Source organism: Notechis scutatus, chromosome 10, assembly GCF_049901735.1.
Source record: "Notechis scutatus isolate UNSWTSFEM ecotype Mainland chromosome 10, rNotScu1.2, whole genome shotgun sequence".
Classification (NCBI taxonomy): Eukaryota; Metazoa; Chordata; class Lepidosauria; order Squamata; family Elapidae; genus Notechis; species Notechis scutatus.
This window is the reverse complement of record NC_142018.1, coordinates 8,596,774-8,620,428: the sequence shown is the minus strand read 5'-3', so window position 1 is coordinate 8,620,428 and position 23,655 is coordinate 8,596,774. Positions and strand designations below refer to the sequence as shown.

Sequence of the window (23,655 nt, the reverse complement as noted above, 5' to 3'; positions counted from 1 at the left end):
ACTAGCTTTTACACCAACTGACTAGTGATGCTCAGGTTGCTGGCTCTTTTCAGTTCCTCCACCAGTCTCATCTTGCCTCATTGTGGCCAGGTCCAGTGCTGGTTTTCATTCTTTTGCAACACAAAAAATGCAGCTAGGGTTTTCCCACCAAAGTGATACCCATTTATCTACTCACACTATGCTTTGAAATTGCTGAGTGGGTAGGAGCCAGGGAATGAGTGACAGGCACTCACTCCATCTTGCCGAGCTGGGCTCAAACTGCTGGAGTGCAGACCCTTTCTGGCCGCTACTTCCAGCATCATTGAGCCACTCCGCCACTGCATCCCCAATCAAGCCCTGCAAGAGCTCATATGAGAACTGTGAACATCACAGAGAACATTGCCAATTTCTGATTTCTTCTGTACTCCTTTCTCTAAGACCGTCATGGGTGTCCTGCCACTTTCATGAGCCATAAGCTAACTGGGCTCTAAACCAAGACTCCAGAATGCTCTTTATTCAATTAACGCAAATCATTTCTAATGATGAATTAATAACAATTACAAATCCTATAAAGGGAGGGTGGTTGTTGTTGATTTTCTTTTTCAGGACACTAATGGTGCAAGAGGGTAGCACTGATCAAAAGAGAAATCCAGCGAGGAAATATTAAATGCTTTATTTATACAGCATGTAACATTTCATCATATCTTGCTGCACAATCCATTCTATATATCTGCAGACGTCTTCTAATCCTCAGGGCAATTTCGGAGTTCCCCCAGAAGAAATGCCAACTGCTTCTTAATCTCCATGGTGGTAGTCCAGCTGTGCTTCATGGTAAATTTACTTTTAGATACTGATTTATTCTCAATAAACTGTAAGAAGCATCTCATCAGTTTGAGAGCATGTGCATCGGTGGGCATGCAGATTCTAGGCATACACAATAACCACATGTTGAAAATTTGCAGGGGTACCATTTGAATGCAAGCAAGCACCCCTTTTAAAGAGCCTCTTGATGTGGGTGAAGAAGGAGAGTGCAAAAGTTGGCTTGAAACTCAACATTAAGAAAACTAAGATCATGGCATCCGGGCCTCTCAATTCCTGGCAAATAGATGGAGAAGAAATAGAGGTAGTCACAGATTTTCTGTTCTTTTTTCTTTTATTTGTTTTAATGAGAGGGGAGGAAAGCTATGGCAAATCTAGACAACATACTAAAAAGCAGAGACATCACCCTAACAACAAAAGTGTGTATCGTCAAGGCTACATTTTTCCCAGTTGCAATGTATGGCTGCGAAAGTTGTACCATAAGGAAGGCTGGGTGCCAAAGAATTGTGGCCTTTGAACTATGGTGCTGGAGAAGACTCCTGAGAGTCCCTTGGACTACAAGGTGGTCAAACCAGTCAGTCCTAGAGAAGATCAACCCTGGCTGCTCTTTAGAAGACCAGATCTTGAAGATGAAACTCAAATACTTTGGCCACCTAATGAGAAGGAAGGACTCGCTGCAGAAGAGCCGAATGCTGGGAACGATTGAGGGAAATAGAAGAAGGGGACGACAGAGAAGGAGGGGGCTGGCTGGAGTCACTGAAGCAGTCAGCATAAACTTAAATGGACTTCAGAGGATGGTAGAAGACAGGAAGGCCTGGAGGAACATTGTCCATGCGGTCGCAATGGGTAAGACATGACTTCACAACTAACAACAAAGAATCCTTTTTAATATTACTGCATACTGAACGCTACATTCTGAAGGAGTCTAACATATTTGGAAATCACAAAATTCTGGAGCAAATTCTATTCTAAACATGTTTCTCTGCAATTATATTGTGGATGTCTAGAAGCATATACCTTGTTTTATAATTTACAATAGTTACAGTGCCTTGGGAGATAATCAGGATATTTCCCTTCCCTTCCTAGCAAGCAGGTAACCAGCTGCTGCTGGATGGAGGGAGCAAAGGATTGCAAGAGTGACTGGGAAAGTGTCACAGAACATTCTAAGTGAGCAACACATAACTGCAGCTCCAGCCCAGCAGAGCTGAAGTGGCTACAACGTTATTTTTTTATATTTATTAATCAAATGTAATTTCCCCACCCTTCATTTCCTCTAGAGTCATGGGTCATGGGTCTTGTTTGCATTCTGTAAGTTAGCCCATCTGAGGTACCTTGGATCAAAAATCGTTGCCCTCAAGGTATGATAAAGACTCTAAAACAGAAGGTTTCCATGATAAACTGACTGATTTAGATAAGATTTTGACAGGCGCTGATGAAAAGGTGATTAAACAATTGTATGGATATTTATTAGAAATTAAACTAGAAGAAGAACGTTAAAGAAACAATGATTGCTTGGGGGAAGAATTTTGGATATGGGATTGATCTAGAGAAATGGCAAAAATTGTGGTTTCAAAATTATAAAATGACAATGTCAACAGCATATAAAGAAAATTTGTATAAGATGTTTTACAGGTAGCATTTTCCCCCAACAAGAGTAGCAAGAATGTTCAAGAATAAATCCGAAAAATGTTGGAAATGTCATCAGACACCTGGCTCATATTACCATATGTGGTGGACATGTGCGGATGCTAAAAAATACTGGACTAAAATCCATACGTGGTTGGAAAAAATGACAAAAAAGCATATAGATTTGAAACCAGAGATATTTTTATTGGGAATTTTACCTGAAATATATAGTAAAGAATTGAAATACCTGATTGTAAATGTATTAACAGCGGCTAGGATTGTATTTGCTAAAAATTGGAAAAATGAGAAAATACCATCACAGGAGGAAATCATTAAGAAAATATTGGAATGTTCCGAAATGAGTAGATTGACATTTGAAATCAGAGAACAAGATAAACAATTTTATAAAATCTGGGATCTATTCTATCAATGGTTAGAAAATAAAACATGGTAATGAAATATGTAGATTCTTAGAAAATAATAAATATATAAAGATGTATTCTTTTCTTATTACATCTACAAAATGATTGTAGGATAGATTTGAGATGATAATATGAACTGTCACAAAACAATTTAAGTAAAATATGATTATTTCGTAAAACATGAATGAATAAAAGTATAGTCAAATGATTGATTAACAATGATATTAATGTATTTAATACTTGATTGAAAATATGAGAATATATACAATGTAATTGTAATTGAAGCACAAAACAATTTGTAAACCAATTGGCACACTGTATGTATATATAGGGAAGATGGCTTGATGTTTTTATGTTTTATTTGTCTATGTTCGTCTTAAAAACCAATAAAAATTTAAAAAAAATTGTTGCCCTGTTATGCACTGTTTTTCCTAGTTAAAATGATAGAAGCAAAAGTTTTAGTGGTATATACATTATGTTCAAAGTTTTCTGGCTTGTTTACATATTGATATCAAGATGTATCAAAGAGGTATTAAAATCTAGAATAGCCCTATAGACAGGGCTAATTAGATTTTGTCTTGGATTCAATTATTATGAGATAATAACTCATAATAATGACAATGTTACTATGTAATGATGATAATGTTAATTAAAGCAATATTAAAAGTAGAATCATTATCTACTGAGAGATCATAAGATATTACTAACATTGATAAAAGGGGAAGTTCTCATCAATAATTTGGACAGGAAATTACTGGGAACTTAAGTGCGAGAAATATATGTAACAGAATATTAACTGCAGCTATTTGATTAATTATTTACCCAGTAGAGGTGTTTGCGTGTGTGTGAAGAAGTTAATATTGCATAAAGATTTAATCTACTGTATATTTCCAACAATTACCTTTGCATTTTTGAAACCGACACATCCATTTACACGCTAAAAGTGAATCTGGGTACTGAAATGCCAATATCTACATATTTTAATACATGAATTTCCTTTCAAAATCCATGAAAAAGAATTTAAACCTGCAGATATCAATGTGTTGAAAAAAACACAAGCCTTTGCTTTTTATCTGTTTCACTGTAATCAATGAGACTTAAAAGTTCTTAACTTCAGCCACGTTATGCCTTATATTTTATTAATTTTATATATTCCCTTATGCTTCACAGGATAGTTCAAAAACTACCAAAATGCATAACAGTTGATAAAAAGACTCTAACTCACATTCTTGGGGAGAGTAAATCTCAACATTTCAAAGCATTAGATGCTTTATATTACAACCCTAAAACATTTATTTAGAAATATATTCACTAATAATGGTTATTATTAATTATTCTTGGGCATAGTTACTTAGTTTTTGTAGGATACAGCTCCATATATTAACATATATAATGCAGATGCATATAATTATACCAGGGGTCTTCAAACTTGACAGCTTTAAGACTGGTGGACTTCAACTCCCAGAATTCCTTCTCCAGTCAATTAGCTCAGGAATTCTGGAAGTTGAAGTCGTCCACAAGTCTTAAACTTGCCAAGTTTGAAGACCCTTGAACTATACTATTAACTTTACAGAAACATACAAAAGTGAACATATTGATCAAATAGCATTTATTCCATGTGGCATTTGTTGTAATGATGGCTTCATGAAATGGATTTAAAAACTGAGGCACTATTAATATAATGGAAATTAAGAACTGTTTATTTTCTTTAATTGTTCACCCAGAAACTGTCAGAATGTAGCATCGAAACAAACATTGTAGGTTAGCTCATTCAGGGTTCCAGAGCCACAGTAAGCCATAACCCAACCACTGTGGTTTATTCAACAGAGCATAACCACATTAACCACAGTTTGATTGATGAGATGCTTGTAATTTGGATGGCTTCCCTAACACAGCAGGAATATGTGAGATAAGATTTTGATCAAGGATTCTGAGATCAAAAGGTTTTATTTAGGCTTCCTTAATATGATGAATGTGCTTAATTGATAATGAATGTGCTATGGTTTTCCCAGTTGCAATGTATGGCTGTGAAAGTTCGGAAGCATGTAAAAAATGCAAGTAGAAAAATAGGGACCCCTTTGATGGGAAGGTAACAGTGTTCCGTGCGCCTTCAGCTTTTAGTCATGCCGGCCACACGACCACAGAGATGTCTTTGGACAGTGCTGGCTCTTCGGCTTTGTAATGGAGATGAGCACAGCCCCCTAGAGCCGGAAACAACTAGCACGTTATGTGCGAGGGGAACCTTTATATGGTTTTCCCAGTTGCAATGTATAGCTGTGAAAGTTGGCCCATAAGAAAGGCTGAACGCCAAATAATGGAAGCCTTTGAACTCTGGTGCTGGAGAAGACTCCCACGAGTCCCTTGGACTGCAAGGGAATCAAACTAGTCAGTCCTGGAGGAGATCAATCCTGACTGCTCTTTAGAAGGCCAGATCCTGAAGATGAAACTCAAATAATTTGGCCATCTAATGAGAAGGAAGGACTCGCTGGAGAAGAGCCGAATGCTGGGAAAGATTGAGGGCAATAGAAGAAGAAGGGGATGGCACGAGTCAAAAAGAGGGCTGTGAAAATATTTACAGACCCCTCACATCCTGGACATAAACTGTTTCAACTCCTTTCCTCAAAACAACGCTATAGAGCACTGCACACCAGAACAACTAGACACAAGAACAGTTTTTTCCCAAAAGCCATCACTCTGCTAAACAAATAATTCCCTCAACACTGTCCAACTATTTACAAAGTCTGAACTACTATCACTATTAATCTTCTCATCACTCCTTATCACCCATCCCATCCCACTTGTGACTGTATGATTGTAACTTTGTTGCTTGTATCCTTACGATTTATATTGACTGTTTCCTAGTATGATTTGATTGTTGATTGTACCCTATGACTATCATTAGGTGTTGTACATTATGATTCTTGATTCTTAATGAATGTACCTTTTCTTTATGTATACTGAGAGTATTTACACCAAGACAAATTCCTTGTGTGTCCAATCACACTTGGCCAATAAAGTATTCTATTCTATCCTGTTCTATCCTGTTCTGTTCTATTCTATTCTATTCTATTCTATTCTATTCTATTCTATTCTATTCTATTCTATTCTATTCTGTTCTGTTCTGTTCTGTTCTGTTCTGTTCTGTTCTGTTCTGTCCTGTCCTGTCCTGTCCTGTCCTGTCCTGTCCTATCCTATCCTATCCTATCCTATCCTATCCTATCCTATCCTATCCTATCCTATTCTATTCTATTCTATTCTATTCTAAATCCCTCACTCAGCTTTCAGGAAGCAACACCAGCAACATAACTGGAAAAAGGAGAATATTGGACTTTCTTTCCCATTCTGAGAATTATCTTAACATTTTTTTTGGAGAAAAGATGGCGATTTGATTTTATTCCCCATTTTTTTTTCAAAACCGTGGATACCTATTCTTCCATTAACAAATGTCCAGAGTAGATTGCTACCAGTCACATGCCAATCAAACATGTTAATCAGAGGGTGTTTTTTTTTAAGTCACAAAATTCTGAATATATTTGCCACTCAGGTGTGCACTCAATAATGGACAATAATTACAAAATTAATTCAGAATGATCCAGAACTGAACAACAACAGTTCAAACATAAAAAAGAGCAGTTTGAAAATGGCCATGGAAGTGTATCAATCAGAAATCAGTTTCATTTGTCCTTTAAAGTAGAGATTTTGAATGGGTCGATAAAGAAGTGACAAATGTATTATTTTTAGAAAAGCTAATATGGTCATTAAGTTAGGCCTCTTATGGAACTGCTGGCTACAATTTGCTTTAAATTGCTAGTTCAACAAAAGTATTACCATTCCTTTGCCAGGACAATGTTATTTATTTTCTGAGTATTAGCGCCATAAAATGGTGGTGTTTAGATAGTAACAATATTCTCATAAATCCAACCTTTATCAATCTGGATGAATACGTGCAGAGTTGATAGCTCTATTTTAACACATCAATGATGCCTTTGCTATCTGTCTGATAAAATGGGCCAATTTTAATACAAGAGCAAAAATGCTGAAAATAGCAGTTCAGGAGTTTATAGATGTAAGCATAGCTCGGAACACTTAAATATACAGTCTACAAACGCAGCAAAAATGAATAACAAAATTGACATTTTTTTCCCTCCAAGTAGTGCCTGGAAGGAAAGAGATTCCAACTTATCCAACAGAACCTTTTTCTTTTTCTTTTTCCATGGTATTACAAATATAACCTATTGATAGATACAGAAACAACACAACATGATGGAAAACTGCAGAACCTGTCTTTGCATTCCCTAATCCAATACAGGGATTTTTCCTTCTTTCTCTCTGTTGCTAGTTACTGCAATTAGAAATATCTGATAAACATGACAACATGGTTTAATACCACTTTATAATTTATATTATAAATATTTAATACAATTTAATGTCACTTTATAATGCCCTGATAGGGTTTACACTTGGAATACTGCATCCATTTTTTGTCGCCATGATGTAAAAAAGATGCTAAGACTTTAGACAATGTGCAGAAAAGAGTAAGAAAGATGATTAGGGGACTGGAGACTAAAACATTAAACAGTTGCTGGAACTGGGCATGTCTAGTTTCATGAAAAGAAGGACTAAGGATGACATGATAGCAGTGTTCCAATATCTCAGGGGTTGCCACAAAGAAGAAGGAGTCAAGATATTCTCCAAAGCCGTTGAAAGCAGGACAAGAAACTCATGGGTGGTATTCAGCAGGTTCTGACCAGTTCTGGAGAACTTCTAGTGGAAATTTTGAGTAGTTTGGAGAACCAACAAATGCTACCTCTGACTGGAGATTTGACAATATCCTTCCTCACGCCAACCAAGCCATGCCCACAGAACCAGTAGTAAAAAAAAAAAAAAAAATTGAATCCCACCACTGGTGGAAACTAATCAAGGAGAGAAGCAACCTAGAATTAAGGAGAAATTTCCTGACAGTGACAACCATCAATCAGTGGAATGGCTTGTCTCCAAATGTTGTAAATGCTCCAACACTGGAAGTTTTAAAGAAAATATTGGACAACCATTTTTCTGAAATGGTATAGGGTTTCCTAAGCAGTGGGGCAGCAGGTTTCCTGAGCAAGAGGTTGGAGTAGAAGACATCCAAGGTCCCTCCCAACTCTTATTCTGTTATGAAGGGAGCAGGAAATGACACTCATAGGAATATATAGAGAATATCTTGAGCATGACAATCTGGGCATGAAACCTTTGTATTTAATTCTTCAACATTGTTTTTGTGAATTAATTGCTCTTAGTGTTTATGCTATTTGTAACCCATAAGTTTTACACATCACCCTGGCAACATATGTCAATATTAAAAGAAAAAAAAGATGGCCTCTTATTTTCACAAAATATATTTTAACTAATTAGAAGAGCATTTATCATATTAAATACAATGGAATTCTGCAAAATTCTATTATTTCATAGCTTAAAAATATACAATATTGTTGAAAAGATTTCCTCTTGCAACAATTTCATTCATTTGTTCATTCAATTTCTATATGCTCAACTGAACCAAGTGGCTCTGGGTAGCTTACAATTCAAAGATTGTAAAACAATTAAAACATCCACAAAATAAATAAGTATAAACAGTATAACTGTTAGTAGTATTAGTAGTAATGCTATTAATATTAATAGTAACGCTATGAATGATTAAGCAACTAATAGGAAAGTTATTTGGTTCTAGAATTAAGTGAATTCCTATAAATTATTAAATAATATGATATGGTTATCATCAAGAAGTGATTTTACAGGACATATCATTGTTGTGATGACAGACAACTGGCAACAACTGCAATCTGTCAGAGACAAGAACAGGTAAATAACGTTTTCCAAGTCAGGGAGCAGAAAGCAAGCCCCAGGAAGGAGACGAGTGATTTGGCAATTCATTAGAAAAAGTGGTCTCAAATATTTTCAGTTCATTGATGCATCTCCTTGGTTCAAGACTGACCATGGGAATAAATCTCAGAAGATGGGAGGTATCAGTTTGACCTTGTCTTGGCTCATGAGTTAAACAAGGTACAACTAGTTTAGTACTTGAATTGGAGGCCATAGAAAATGGTAGGTCTATCACCAAGACTTGAACATCAAAAACATTCCAGAAGGTGGGAATTAAATGGACTTTTATAGCATAGGGCATGTCCAAGAGTTGAGCTTGACTTGAAGGAGACACTTATTTTAAGAGCACAAATGGTAGCTTTGTGTCCATTGTCACCAAAAGTGGAGAATGCAAGGAAATAAGGGACAAAAGCATCTATAAACATAGGAAATCCAACAAAAAGTTATACTTATTCCAAAGGGTTTCAGATAAACTTTCCCACAGAAGATTATAAGTAAACAACAAAGAATAAATAACTAAATACATATTATTTTCATACAATGAATGACACCCCACCCCTGTATCTATGGGTGGATGTATAGGTATAATGTTTATACAGAAAATAAGAAATTATTTATCTGATTTACATGGTTGTCCATGTCGGATGCAGGAGTCTTTTGCCAATGCAAACAAATTAATAAGTATTTAAAATCACTGGGATATTTCTTGTAAAAAATCCAGAGTTCTACATCCTATGTGTTGACTTTTAAGTAAGGCTTCACCCAAAGCTTAGCTTGTTTTAGGTATTATTTTTACAATATTTTTCCTTCTTCAATTTTCAGTTTGATAAGTTTGTATATGAAAATGCAATGATATGGTTGCTACTTATTAAACTGCAGTCAATAGTATGCCTTTTGTTTTCCCATTGTAGCTTTCTTGTGAAAGGATTTTCTAAGTAACACAAGAATAACTGATGACTCTTTAAAAAAAACAAACGTGGAGTTGATTTGTTTTCCTTGTAACAAAATGGAGTTATTTTTTTTAAAAGTCAAACTCAGTCTATGTATATGGGTTTGAAAAGATTTGATTGAAAACAGCAGTGCTACATAATAGTCTACCTTTTCTCTTACCTACCTTACAAGACAATGGAAAACTGTTTATTTCCAGTTTTAAGTCTCAGTAATTGTTTGCATTATTTTACCAACAGTTTCTCTCTTTATGCCTTTGCTTCCTTTAGAGATAATTACACCAGAAACAGTTGGATTTTTAAAGCATATTTTTCTCTGCACTCCGGTTTTCAGTTCTAGCCAACTCTTTTATATATTAGCAAATTATGTTTGAGCTTAACATCTGTGTATGCCTAGCCTGTACCCCTCTAAATGATGACGTTGTTGAACAGCATCAGTGAAATATCTTTTATGCTGGTCTGGGGATAAACACAAAAAACTTGGAAATTGCAAGAACAATTTCTAACTCTTATGTATAATGAGTTTGTTCAGGTGGAGTCTCTTGATTGATCTGAAATCTTTCTTCCAAGGAATATCTCATTCTGTGCACCAAGTTCCTGTTTATGAGCTAAAGCTATTAAGTGACTCTCTATGTCTTTTGTCTCTTTGCTTTCCTCTCTATTTCTTTCCTAGCCTCCCCACAATCTCCTAGTAGTAGTAGTAGTAGTAGTAGTAGTAGTAGTAGTAGTAGTAGTAGAAGAAGAAGAAGAAGAAGAAGAAGAAGAAGAAGAAGAAGAAGAAGAAGAAGAAGAAGAAGAAGAAGAAGAAGAAGAAGAAGAAGACAGATGATAGATTCATAGAGATAGATAGATACTGGCTGGCAGATAGATAGATAGATAGATAGATAGATAGATAGATAGATAGATAGATAGATAGATAGATAGATAGATGGGTTCCTTGGTGTTCCCCGAGGTTGGTTGCTTCCTTGCATACATTTAATTACCCAAACTAAGTAATATCATCAGTACTAGACAGATATCAGTGACAAATGATTGATAGATAGGTAGATAGGTAGATAGGTAGGTAGATAGATAGATAGATGGATGGATGATAGATAGATAGATAGATAGATAGATAGATAGATAGATAGATAGATAGATAGATGGGTTCCTTGGTGTTCCCTGAGGTTGGTTGTTTCCTTGCAGACATTTAATTACCCAAACTAAGTAATATCATCAGTACTAGACAGATATCAGTGACAAACGATAGATAGATAGATAGATAGATAGATAGATAGATAGATAGATAGATAGATAGATAGATAGATAGATAGATAGATAGATAGATAGACGGATGGATGGAGGGATGGACGGATGGATGGATGGATGGATGGATGATAGATAGATAGATAGGGTTCCTAGGTGCTCCCTGAGGTTTGTCATTTCCTTGCAGACATTTCATTACCCAAACTAGGTAACATCATCAATGCTAGACAGACAGACAGACAGAATCACTCAAATGACCATTTGCTCTAGCATGAATGCTTAAGTCAGAGGGAAGGCCAATAAATTTATCAACCGAAAAAGATGCGATCCCTGGTTTAGTGGTTCTGCTTTATAGCAAATATTTCTGAACTATTTTCAGTCACCTTCTTCCAACGGGGCACCACGAATATCTCAATACAAGGATTGTCAGATGGAACTTCTAAGTCTCAGCATGCCTTTTAAAAAAGGTGATGTGCCCCAAGGGAGGTTAGAGTTATTGTTTAATTAGACAGAAAATGCCACGTACGAGAAGCATGTCAGAATAACACATATAGAGCCAAAAGCATTGCCATCATTTTTATTTCAAAACAGGAAAGTAATGACTCATTAAGAGAAGTGTCACATCTGCCTGATAATTACCTCCAAAAATTTCTAGTTCAGGAGACTGTTGCAACTGTCTAAGTTGTTTTATTTTCCCTAGGAAATAACAAACTTGATGTTTCACTTTATACACTTAATCCTGGCCATCAGTCTGGTGCAGCAATGGATTTTGGAGAAGATGAAACCCAAGACATATTTCCCAGTCAAACATAAAATATATAGTTTTAAATAATTATTGCCCCACTTCTCTTAATGAATTAGGACTCTTGTAGAATATGATGGGCAAGGATATTGATGGTTATTTTTTTAAAATGTAGTAGATTTGGACTAGATAACCTACAAGGTCCCTTCCAACTCTGTTAATCTGTAATCTAGCAAATCAATGGGGGGGGTGTATGGACACATTTGTGTGCATGCCTTTGAGTTAGTCATAACTATAAAGACACGTCCCTGAAGTTTTCATGACATTTTTGCAAGTGGTTTGTTGCTGCCTTCTGCCTTACGCTGAGAAGCTGTGACTGACCCAAAGTCATTCAGTTGGCTTCCACTGCCAAAGGCAGGAACACAACACAGATTGGCCAACTCCTAGTTCAGCTGGTGTAATTTGAAACCAGGACAGCAAAACCAGTATTCTTGACTGGTTCAGCCCATTCCCATGGCTATTGCTATCCTGAACAAACCCTGGGAAAAATTTCCTGTGGCATCAACACATTTGTTCATAACTGGCAAGTCAGAATTCTGAAGGATGTTTTAGCACTACATCTACATGGGTCTTCAACATACAATCCAATGCTCTTCCATTCAGAAGGAAGTTTTACTGTTCTGTAAGGGTTTCTCCCTGGCAATTGGCTAGTGACTAAGGAACTAGAATTACAATCAGAGTGACAGCCGTTGGAAAGCACGTTCCGTTTAATAGATAGTTTAAGGGTCCTATAAAGACAATAAGCCAGAGTGACGAGGCAAATCGTATGTGTCAACCGCACCCTTTTTTTGAACTATTACCATCTGGCAGACGGTACAGGAGAATAAAAACAAGGACAAATAGGCTGAAAAACAGCTTCTATCCCAGGGGAGTAGCTCTTTTGAATTCTGCTGTATAGTGCAGTGTTGGTGTGGTGTCGGGGGTTTCCGGTTCAATGTGTGGAGGGTGAAGGATGTTTGTTTGTGTTTATTTTCATGGTGATGGTCATGATGTGCACTGAAGATGGTGTTTGATTTCATTGTATGAGGTATAATGACAATAAAGTAAACTAAATAAAGTAAACTAAAAAAAATGGAGACAACAGAATTTGAGTTCTTTGTTCTACACCATGGGTGTGTGTGTACATTTATACAGCAGAGGTGATATTCAGCAGGTTCTGACCAGTTCTGGAGAACCGGTAGCAGAAGCTTTGAGTAGTTTGGAGAACTGGCAAATACCATCTCTGACTGGCCCCCACATCTATTCTCTGCCTCCCATTGAGTCCCAGCTGATTGGCTGGGTCTTCTTTGGTTGCCCGGCACAGAAGAACCGAGCTGGAAAGCAGGTTAGTGGGACGGGGAGCAGAGGTTGTATTCATCCGGTTCTGACCAGTTCTGAAGAACCGGTAGCGGAAATTTTGAGTTGTTCAGAGAACTGGCAAATCCTACCTCTGACTGGCCCCGCCCCCATCTATTCTCTGCCTCCCGAGTCCCAGCTGATCGGCTGGGTCTTCTTGGTTGCCCTGCATAAGAGAACAGAGCTGGAAAGCAGGTTAGTGGGGTGGGGAGAGAATAGGGATTTTGCAGTATCCTTCCCCTGCCACACTCACCAAGCCACGCCCACCAAGCCAAGCCACACCCACAGAACCAGTAGTAATTTTTGTTTTGAATCCCACCACTGTTATACAAGTAGTCCTGACTTACAACAGTTCATTTAATGACAGCTCAAACTTACAATGGCACTGAAAAAAGTGACTTATGACAGTTTTTCAGAGTTATGGCCTTTGCAGCATCCCCACGATCACGGGATCAAAATTCAGATGCTTGGCTACAGGTTCATACTTATGTCCCGGGGTCAATTGATCACCTTTTGCAAGTCAATGGGGAAGCCAGATTCACTTAACAACTGTTTATCAACTGCAGTGGTTCACTTAACAACTCTGCAGTTGTGGTACAGTGGTTAGAGTGTAGTACTGCAGCCTACTTCTGCTGCCTACTGGCTGCCTGCAATTTGGCAGTTCGAATCTCACCAGGCTCAAGGTTGACTCCTCCTTCCATCAAAGGAGGACCCAGATTGTTAAGTGGGGGGCATATGCTGATTCTGTAAACCGCTTAGAGAGGGCTGGAAAGCACTGTAAAGCGGTATGTAAGTCCAAATGCTATTGCTAAAATGGGGCAAAACTCACTTAACCAATGTTTCCCTTAACAACAGAAAATTTGGGCTCAATTGTGGTTGTAACTCAAGGGCTACCTGTATAAGATGGAAAGAAGAACATGCAAACTTGAGTTTTTTTCTTTATCCTTGTTGTCTGACACATATTTTTTTACAATATTGTCCTTGCTCTTTGCTACAATCGTTATCTTCTTAAAACAGTTGTGACATTGTTTTTATGGGTGAGATGTTCTTGGTATCATCAATAGGATTGGAAAAGGTTGCATAAGACTTGGTTCCAGGGTGTTAATTTTCTTCAAAGTTAGGGTGGATAATGGCTGAACTAGAGCTCTTTCTGTCGCTGAGCCTTGTTTATTCGTTTCTACCTGGAGACAGATGGGCTGGCATCTATTGCGCTTTAGGTATCAGTTCAAACACATTTTATTATCCCAAATGTTCAAAGGATAAAAAAGCTTTCCATTTATTTGTTCATTAATGCTGCCTACCTGTATTTATGTGCTATGATGTTACAGTTTTTAAATCTGCTCTGCTAATGTATTTTTTTTCATTTCCCTTGCATCTTTTTTTTTTAAAAAACCTTTGCTATTAAGGATTATCCCAATGCTACAATTTCCTTCTCTTGTTATCCTGACCACCTGATGTCCCTCTTTAAATCCTTGCATTGGTTTCCTGTCTATTTCAAAGCTTGTAAAAAGGCTTTATATCCCTTATCTTCACGAGATAAAGCTTTGCTGCATCCCGAAACAAACCAAGGTTTTCAGTGGCCTCTTTCTTATGCCTCTGTAAGAAGATCTCGCTTCTGTCTTCCAAATTCCTTTTTAATACTCAGCTTTCCCCGAAACGAGTTGGAACCAGCGAAGCCAGTGTTATGATTAAGCAAAGAGAAACAATTACTGCAGGCTACTAAATGTTAAATGATGGGCAGCAAAGAACTGGAAGAGAATGTTATGCGTCATGCCTTTTATATCTCTAAGCTAGCCAGTTATCTTTGAAGCAATGAAGGATCTTGCTTCATGACTAATGCTAAACCAAGCATCCATTTCCAGCCTTTTATAAATGAATGGAAAGGGCACCATCTAAATCTTTACTTCTATAAATAGTCAGTTTTGGGTTTTCTCTGGGAACAGAGTTCTAGACTAGTGTTTGTCCTAACTTTAAGATGTGTGGACATCAGTCCCCAGAATTCCAAATTCTGGAATAATCAAGCAGCTGGACCTTATTTAATTTGTATCCCGCCTTTATTATTTTTGCAAATAACTTGAGACAGCCAACATACTTAATACTCCTTCCTTCTCCTCTTTTTCCCAAAACAACAACACCATGAGGGGGGTTGGGCAGAGAGAGTGTGACTGTCCAGCTGGCTTTTATTGCTAAGGTGGGACTAGAACTCATAGTCTCCTGCTTTTTAGTTTGGTGTTTTAACCACTAGTCCAAACGGGCTTTCACATATTTTAAAACATTCTGCCTGATGAGTTCTGGGAGTTGAAGTCCACACATCTTAAGATTGACAAAATGGAAGAAAAAAAAAACACTGGTCTAGGCCAAGAGAAGTGAGTGTGGGTGCCTTCCAGACAGGGGTGGTATTCAGCCAGTTCTGACAGGTTCTGGAGAACCGTTAGTGGAAATTTTGAGTAGTTTGGAGAACTGTCAAAGACCACCTCTGACTGGCCCCACCAACCCCATCTATTCTCTGCCTCCCATTGAGTCCCAGCTGATCAGCTAGGTCTTCCTTTGTTGTCCTGTACAGGAGAATGGAGCTGGAAAGCAGGTTAGTGGGGTGGGGAGGGAATGGGGATTTTGCAGTAACCTTCCCCTACCACCCCCACCAAGCCACGCCACGCCACCCCCACCAAGCCACACCATGCCCAAAAAGCCGCGCCCACAGAACCTGTAGTAAAAAAAAATAATAATACCACCACTGCTTCCAGAGGTTTTAAAAGAGAGCAATATCAAGCTGTCTTCAAGGACTAAAAATCTTTCCATTCCCCACTATCCTGTCAGAGCTTTATTGAGAAATGAAACAACTCCAAAGAAAAAAACAAGAAGGTCCAGTTGCCTCCTGAAAAAGAAACTTTGGGCCAACCATCAGCTGTATGACTGAGAATCTGTACAAACTATTAACCTGCATATTCACTCTGATGCTTAAAAACCACTGATTTATAGAGCTGGAAGGGACCAAGCATCCATCTAGGACCAACATTCTGTCCTAGATACAATATTTTCCTACCCTAACAAAGATGATTAATATATAGTGGATGTAATTTTTTTCTGTTTCCTATGCTAGTGTCAATTTCCTCTATTTCTGCTACTTCCTTGAATCTATTTTGGAGTATAACCCATTTAGTCTAAGAATTAGACATGCAATTTTTTTAAAAAATGTAATGTGTTCCAATAAAACCATGTGAAAACACTTAGTAATAATGATGGATATCATGAACCATGCTGAATATCATCAGAACTGTAGGATGAGGTAGGAACACATTAAAATGAACATAAAAATAAATGAAACCAGTTTGAAGAAAACAGCCCTTGACCCGATTTTATTTATTTCTAATAAATATTTAATATTTTAATATATCTAAAGCTAATGATAACCAATCAGTTTTAAGAATCAGATTTGATTCCCTAGGAGCACACAACATGTGCATTCTGAATTATCTCTCCTCTGTATTAGAGGGGGACAGAAATAAATGCCTTTAAATCTTCTTTGAGAGTACAAATCATCCGAGCAGACTCTTAAAAAAAATACAAAAATACCCAGCTTATAGCTATTAGAAATTTTTCAGCATGTTACACAACAGAGATTTAAAACAGTAAAACAGCTGCCATCCCAATGTGTCTGATGGTATAAGGAGCCTGCCCACCCACCCCCACCCCAGCTTCCACTCTTCCTTTTCATTCATGAAGCTATGCAAAAAAAGGGGGGAGAACACTTGTCTTTAGACCAATTGTTATGGTGAGTCTCATTAAATCATTTTAGAAGAAAAAAGAGAGACTTTACTTATGCTGAAATAGAAAAACAAACAAAACAAACCCACCCCCGAAACACAAACACTTTAACCATTCTGCTTAAGCAGAAACTACCTTATATAGCCAGCCTCTGGAAAGAGATTATAGGTTATCTAAGGTGACCGAGATGATCAAGTAAAGGATAATGACATTTTTGCTCGATAATGTGTTGTGGTTCGCCGGCAACAGGTGCGGATGGCTGAGGTCTCAGAGAGTGAGGACTCAGATGAGGGGCCTGCGTGTGATGCAGGGATGGGGCCAGGACCACCAGGGAGAGGAAGGCTGCCTTCTGAGATTGTGGAGGCTGGCAGCAGTGAGGAAGAGATCCCCGAGGAGCCTGTGCCAAGTGTATGTGCGCGCAGGGTTGTTCGAAGGAAAGAGCAGCTGCAGCAGCATGGGCCACTCGGGAGTAAGGCTGCAAGGTAATGGCCCCTCCCTTAAGAGATAAAAGCCAGCTGAGAAACAGGAGTTCTTTGCAGGAAGCAAAAAAGTTTTTGCACTCAAGCCTTGTGGACATTCGGAAATATCTTGCTTGGTGCTTGGAAACGCTTTGTGTTTGAAATATATATTGGCAACTTTATCTAGTGTTCTTGGTAGCCTTGCACAACCTTGGCAAGGCTTGTTCTTATCAGAGACAATTAATTTGAAACAGCCTTTTAACCACGAAGGAACGGAATTCGTAAAGAATCATTAAAAGGTTTTGCTGTTACCTTATTTCCTTGGAACAAAGTTTGGGTCAGAACATAATATTGGATTAGACTTAAGGAAGCCAATCTCATCTTTGAAAATAAAATAAAATAAAATAAAATATATTGGGTAACCACCAGTCTCTCTTGGTCTGATTCATCTTAGAGGCCCAATGTGAAGCTCAGTTTGTGATGGAAGAAGACCACCATCTATTCTCCCTTAACTTTAAGGCCAGCCTTATGATTAGGTTAAGTAAAGCAACTGCCTGCCTTAAGGAAGGAACAGAAGATAGGGCAAGATGGAAACTGAGGGTCCTTGTCTATGTGTTCTGACTAAGGCTTCCTGAGACAGTAACAATCACACGCTGTTCTTAAAAAAACCTTTTTTAAAATTTCAATGGTTGTGAATTATATGCATTCATAGCCCGTAATGAATCCCAAACAAATAGTCCAACAGGAGTCTGCCACAGTCTTTCGGGATAAGTCTGATAAGCACCCACCTTTATCTCCCTTGAAATGCTGCCAACAATTAAATTGCCTATTAGCTGTAAAAGGCCAAATGGAGCACAAAGTCAACACAGAGCTTAAACCAACCAGAATGAACAACGTTGCTTCCTGCAAAGGCTCATGTCCCTTTGCTCCTCCTTTATATCTTATGGGAGAGGCCAACCGTAGGCATGAAAACCAGATGGGTGATGTTGGGCCAATCGCCAGGAGACCATGAGTAGCTTATCCATATGTTACTTTTACAGCTGCACCGTTTCCCTAATGTACAAGTTGCAATTAGCTTTCAACTCATTTTGAAGGTATAAAACCATTCCACAAATGTTTATTGTAGTGGCTGTTAAGTAAATGCAGATTCAGGATATCTGGTTGATCTCTGCTAACACTGGTTTAACAAAACATCACACTTTGAGATTAGTAAACTGCTTAAAAGGAAATTAGAAGCTTACAGTACTCTTTATAGTGCATAGAAAAAGGAAAGACAAGGAAAATGTTTGACCTGGGTTTCCACATGTTTTCTTATCAAGGTTTTTGAAGAAAATAAAACTGACAAAATTAAAATGTTGACAGCAAATTGTTGTATTAGAGGCACAACACAGGCAAACATGGATTCCTTCTCCTCTTTCTTTTAGCTAAATTAATTAGAAGAAAATGTCTACTTTCCTGTGGTCGACTAAGCCATCAATGGGGCATCTTTGGTTCCACAACTAAAGATGTTCTGAAATCAATAATTAATTTGCTTTCTGTATGAAACTCAGGTCATGGAACCAATTGTCCACTGATTTGAAGCTCAGAAAGTGCTTAAAAACATAATCACCTAGCTGTTTCACAATATTTTAACAAGAAGGCATTCCTTTTTTAGTTTGTAATACTCTACATTTCATGTTTGTATGATCTTCACTATATATTTGAAAGCAGCCAAGAAAAGCTAAGAAAGTGGGGGTATTCCTGACTGGAATATAATGTTGCAATTAGAAGTAGTCCTCAAATCATGGCCTTAATGGATTCTGTCCATCCTGGCTGTAACTTGTGACCATTGTAAAATGGGTTGGACACATGACTAGCCCAATTTGATGACCATGTTCACAGTAGCCATTAAGTGAATCACTAGAATTGTTAAGCAAATCCAGTCATTAAGTGAACACTGTGGTCATTAAACAAACCAATGGTTTACTATTGGCATAGTTTTGCCAAAAACCAGACGTCAATGCCAGTCATAAAAGTCATAAAATGCAGTAATGAGACAGCAAGATGATGCAAAAGGCCATAAATGCATCCAATGTTGGTCAGCAGTGTTGGTCACAATAAAAAAAAGATGTTGAGACTCTAGAAAGAGTGCCGAGAAGAGCAACCAGGATGATTAGGGGACTAGAGGTTGAAACATATGATGAAGGGTTGCAGGAACTGGGAATGGCTAATCTAGGGAAGGGAAGGACCAGGGGAGACATGATAGCAGTCTTCCAATATTTGAGGGGCTGCCACAGAGAGGAAGGGGTCAAGCTATTTGTCTGAAGGCCAGACAAGGAATAATGGATGGAAACTGATCAAGGAGAGACTCAACCTAGAAATAAGGAGAAATTTACTAACAGTGAGAACAATTAACCAATGAAACAGCTTGCTTTCAGAAGTTACGGGAGCTTCATCAATTGGAGCTTTCAAAAAGAGACTTGATTGCCATCTGTCAGAAATGATGTGGGGGTCTCCTTTCTGGGTGGGGGGGTTGGACTAGATGACTTACAAGGTCCCTTCCAGTACTGTTAATCTGTTAAAAAACTAGGGGTGATATAATCATTGTTCCAATATTTGAGGGGCTGCCACAAAGAAGAGGATTTAACCTTTTCTCCAAAGCACCAGAAGGCAGGACAAGAAGCAAAGGATGGGAACTAATCAAGCGGAAAAGCAACATGGAATTAAGGAGAAACTTCCTAACAGTGAGAACAATCAACTAGTAGAACAGTTGTGGGGGCTGAATCACTAGAGGCTTTCAAGAAGAGACTAGACAGTCACTTATCTGAAATGATATAAGGTGTCCTGTTTGAGCCCCTGGGGGTTGGACTAGAAGACCTCAAAGGTCCTTTCGAACTCGGTTATTCTCTGTTATTCTATCTTGTTGTGCTGCTTTCTTTGATTCCTGCCCACTTTTAGCTTACAAGCTTGTTCAAGGACAGGTTTAGAAATGTTTTACCTGGTCTCCAGTGGTATGTTACTGTTCAGAACCCAGCTGTTATGAAGATGCACAGAGTCCTGGGTGTTTGGGGGCGATGGGGCGGCTGGATTCGGCTGGCTGCGGGTGGTCAGCGATCTGGCTTGGAGGGAATTGGCTGCTGAAGGAGGCCTTCGGCTGCAGGTGCATGCGTGAGGAGGTGGCGGCGGAGGTGGTAGCGGTCTGAAGGTAAACTGGTTGCGTGGGCTTCCTGGCATTTCTGCATTCAGAGAGAAAGCGAACAAAACAAAGAGGGCCGATTATTATTTTCCAGCAACAGGATGGAAGCTAATCAACGAGAGAAGCGACCTAGAAGTAAAGAAAAACTTATTGACAGTTAAAACAATGAAGCAATGAAACAACTTGCCTCTAGAAGCTGGGAGTGCTCCAACACTGGAGGTATTTAAGAATTGGACAATCATTTGTCTGAGATCTGAGGTGGGCTGCTGGAGGTTCGCAGGGGTTTGGGAGATCCTTTCGCTAAGATTCTGTGCGGTTTGGAGAATCCTTAAATCCCACTCCTATCTGGCCACGCCCACCTTGCCCCGCCCCTTGCAGGAGTCGCCACATGGCCCATTTTGGATGCAGGTAAGTGCAGGGCATGCATGGAGGCTCAGGGAGGGTGAGAAATGGGCCCATTTCCAGCTTCCATAGAGCCTCTGGAGCCCGGGGAGGCTGGTTTCGCCTTCCCAGTGGCTTGAGGAAAGCCTCTGGAGCCCGGGGAGAGCAAAAACAACCCCCCTCTGCTATGGTGCAGGAGGCTAACTAGGCCACAACCACCATGGCCATGCCTACCCAGCAACTGGGCAGAGAACCTTTTGCTAAAAATTTTGAAGTTCACCTCTGTCTGAGATGATATAGGGCTTCCTGCCTGAGCAGGGGGTTGGACTAGAAGACCTCTAAGATCCCTTCCACATCTGTTATTCTATTATTTCAAGCAACAAAGAACAGAGTGCCTTGGTCCCATAGGATTGGCAACATTGTCTAGAAATTGAAGTCAATATATCAAAGATGCCATCGTTTGTTTATTTGCATCCCACCTTTTTTTATTTTTACAAATAAGATAAAGTGACAAATATATCCAACACACCGTTCTCAGGGGTGGCATTCTACCGGTTCAGACCGGTTCTATAGAACCGCTTGGGATCAGTTCTATAGAACAGGTTGTTATGATTCTGCGCAGTTCAGAGAACTGCCAAATCGTTCCCCTGGCTGGCCCCGCCCCTCCCTGCCCAGTCAGTCCTTATCGTGCATGCGCAACATTGTGTGCATGCCCAACAGCGCTGACTGCTTTCTTCCCTGCCCAGTCACTCCTTAAGTTATTTCTTTCCCCCCCTCCCGATGAACAGCTGTTCCTATGGTCAGCTGTGCCGCGATTCCCCTCACTTACTTATTGTTTCACTGAGGAGGCTTCCCTGAGCCCCAGAAAGGCAAAAAAATGGAGTGGATACACAACCCCCTGCCCAGGGAAGCTTCCTGAGAGCAAAAACGTCCCCCAGGAGTCTTCCCTGAGGCCCAGAAGGCCCCAAAATGGGGGGTGCTACCCCCCCAAAATAAGGCACTCTCACCTAGTTATATGGCTGCTCCCACCTAGCCACGCCCAACTAGCCATGCCCACAGAACTGGTTGTTACAAAATGTGAATCCCACCCCTGAACTTTCTCCTATTTCCCCACAACCGTCCTGTGGGGCGAGTTGGGCTGAGAGAGAGAAAATGTCCCAAGGTCACTCAGCTAAGGCAAGACTAGAACTCACAGTCTCCCTGTTTCTAGCCCGGTGCCTTAACCACTAGAACACGCTGGCTCTCAAACAATCTGTAAGCTCAATTCAATCGTCATTGAAACGCTCACAAAGTATATGCCTATGAAACACTGTGTCTTCTTGCATGCATCAAATTAAACCAGTTTATTCCAGCATTAAGGGAAGACCCAAGAAAATAACTAACATAGCTAGTCCTTCAATTTACAATCACCATCGAACCTGGAATGATGGTGGTAAGTCATGGAGGTCATTGAGTGGCAGACCACAATTTTATGACCTTTTGTGGTAAGCGAACACCATGATAATTAAGTTTCCCACAACAGGTGAGTTTTTGCTAGAATCTTGAAGTAACTGCCCAAAACTGGCAAAAACAAAACACAAAACAAAACAAAAAACCCTGGGATGCTTACAAACAGCTATAAATGTGAGCTAGTTTTCAAGTGCCCAAAATACAATCACATGACTTGGATCAAATTGGATCCTAATTAGACGTGGGGAGCCTTAACTTTAAATGACCATTAAGCGACCAGTCGTTAAACAAACACTACCTGTAGTAGAACTCCTGTCTAGTTCTTTATTTTTTCTAGAACAGAAAAATAGTATATATATTAAGACCTAAAAAGCATCAAGAACAGACACCATAAAATAAAACAGAATAAAAATGGTATTATAAGAAGTTCCAGACTGAATGAATGGTGAATGAATGAATATTTTGTATAATGGCATCACAAAATTGGGTGACCTAGGAAGACACATTTTTGAGTCCTTCTTTGAAAGATGTACCGTTAATCAAAAATCATGCTCCCTACCCAGAAATTTCTTGGCATCAAATTAATGAAGGCTTGTATAGAGTATAGTAGAATAGAGTAGAGTAGAATTGAATTGAAATGAATTCTTTATTGGCCAAGTGTGATTGGAATTTGTCTTCGGTGCATAAGCTCTCAGGGTGCATAAAAGCTATAAGAGATAAATGCCAGAAAGGTCATACTGTGTCCAATATTTTAATATATATTCAATAGAAATTTAATTTTAAAAAAGCTATAAGTGATAAATCATGATCATAGTCATCATAAAAATACTTTCACCATAAATCATAAGTTACAACACTTAGTGATAAAGCAATCAACAAAAATCATACTAGGAAACTAAATAAAACAACATAAATCATAAGGATACTAGCAACAAAGTTATGGTCATAAGTAGAAAAGGAGAGAGGTAATAGGAAGGATGAGAAGAATAATAGTCATATAGTCTTAGTAAATAGTTTGACAGTGTTGTGGGAATTAGTTGTTTAGCAGAATGATGGTATGCAGGGGGGAAAAAACTGTCCTTGTGTCTAGTTGTTCTAGTGTGCAATGTTCTATAACATCTTCTATATCTTCTTTGAAAGATGTTCCCTTAATCAAAAATCATGCCCTCTATCCAGAAATTTCTTAGCATCAAATTATTGAAGGTCTGTTTAGAGTTCTTGTAGATGGACTAGCATAGGAGCATATGGGTGTCCAGACTTTTGACTCGCCTGGGCTGAAATAACTGAAGAAGAATCGTCTTGGGACACATTTCAAATGTATACTATATTAAAGTATATGAATCATATAATTTTACGATCTTCTGGGGGTCACATTACTAGTTGCCCAGGG

At 38.7% G+C, this 23,655-nt stretch overlaps 2 protein-coding genes across 4 annotated transcripts in view; one reads left to right on the top strand and one right to left on the bottom strand.

Annotated features, from left to right (window-relative positions):
• The window catches only part of TENM1 (teneurin transmembrane protein 1), a 441,878-nt gene that overhangs the window by 173,650 nt on the left and 244,573 nt on the right, over window positions 1–23,655 (bottom strand). For all 3 annotated transcript variants that reach the window (XM_087972076.1, XM_087972078.1, XM_087972077.1), the window contains exon 4: window positions 20,238–20,475. In XM_087972076.1, the coding sequence (XP_087828202.1) occupies window positions 20,238–20,475 (238 nt within the window). The remainder of the gene's footprint in view (window positions 1–20,237; window positions 20,476–23,655) is intronic.
• CYSLTR1 (cysteinyl leukotriene receptor 1) overlaps window positions 1–23,655 on the top strand; it is a 650,975-nt gene that overhangs the window by 386,253 nt on the left and 241,067 nt on the right. The gene's annotated exons all lie outside the window — the stretch shown is intronic.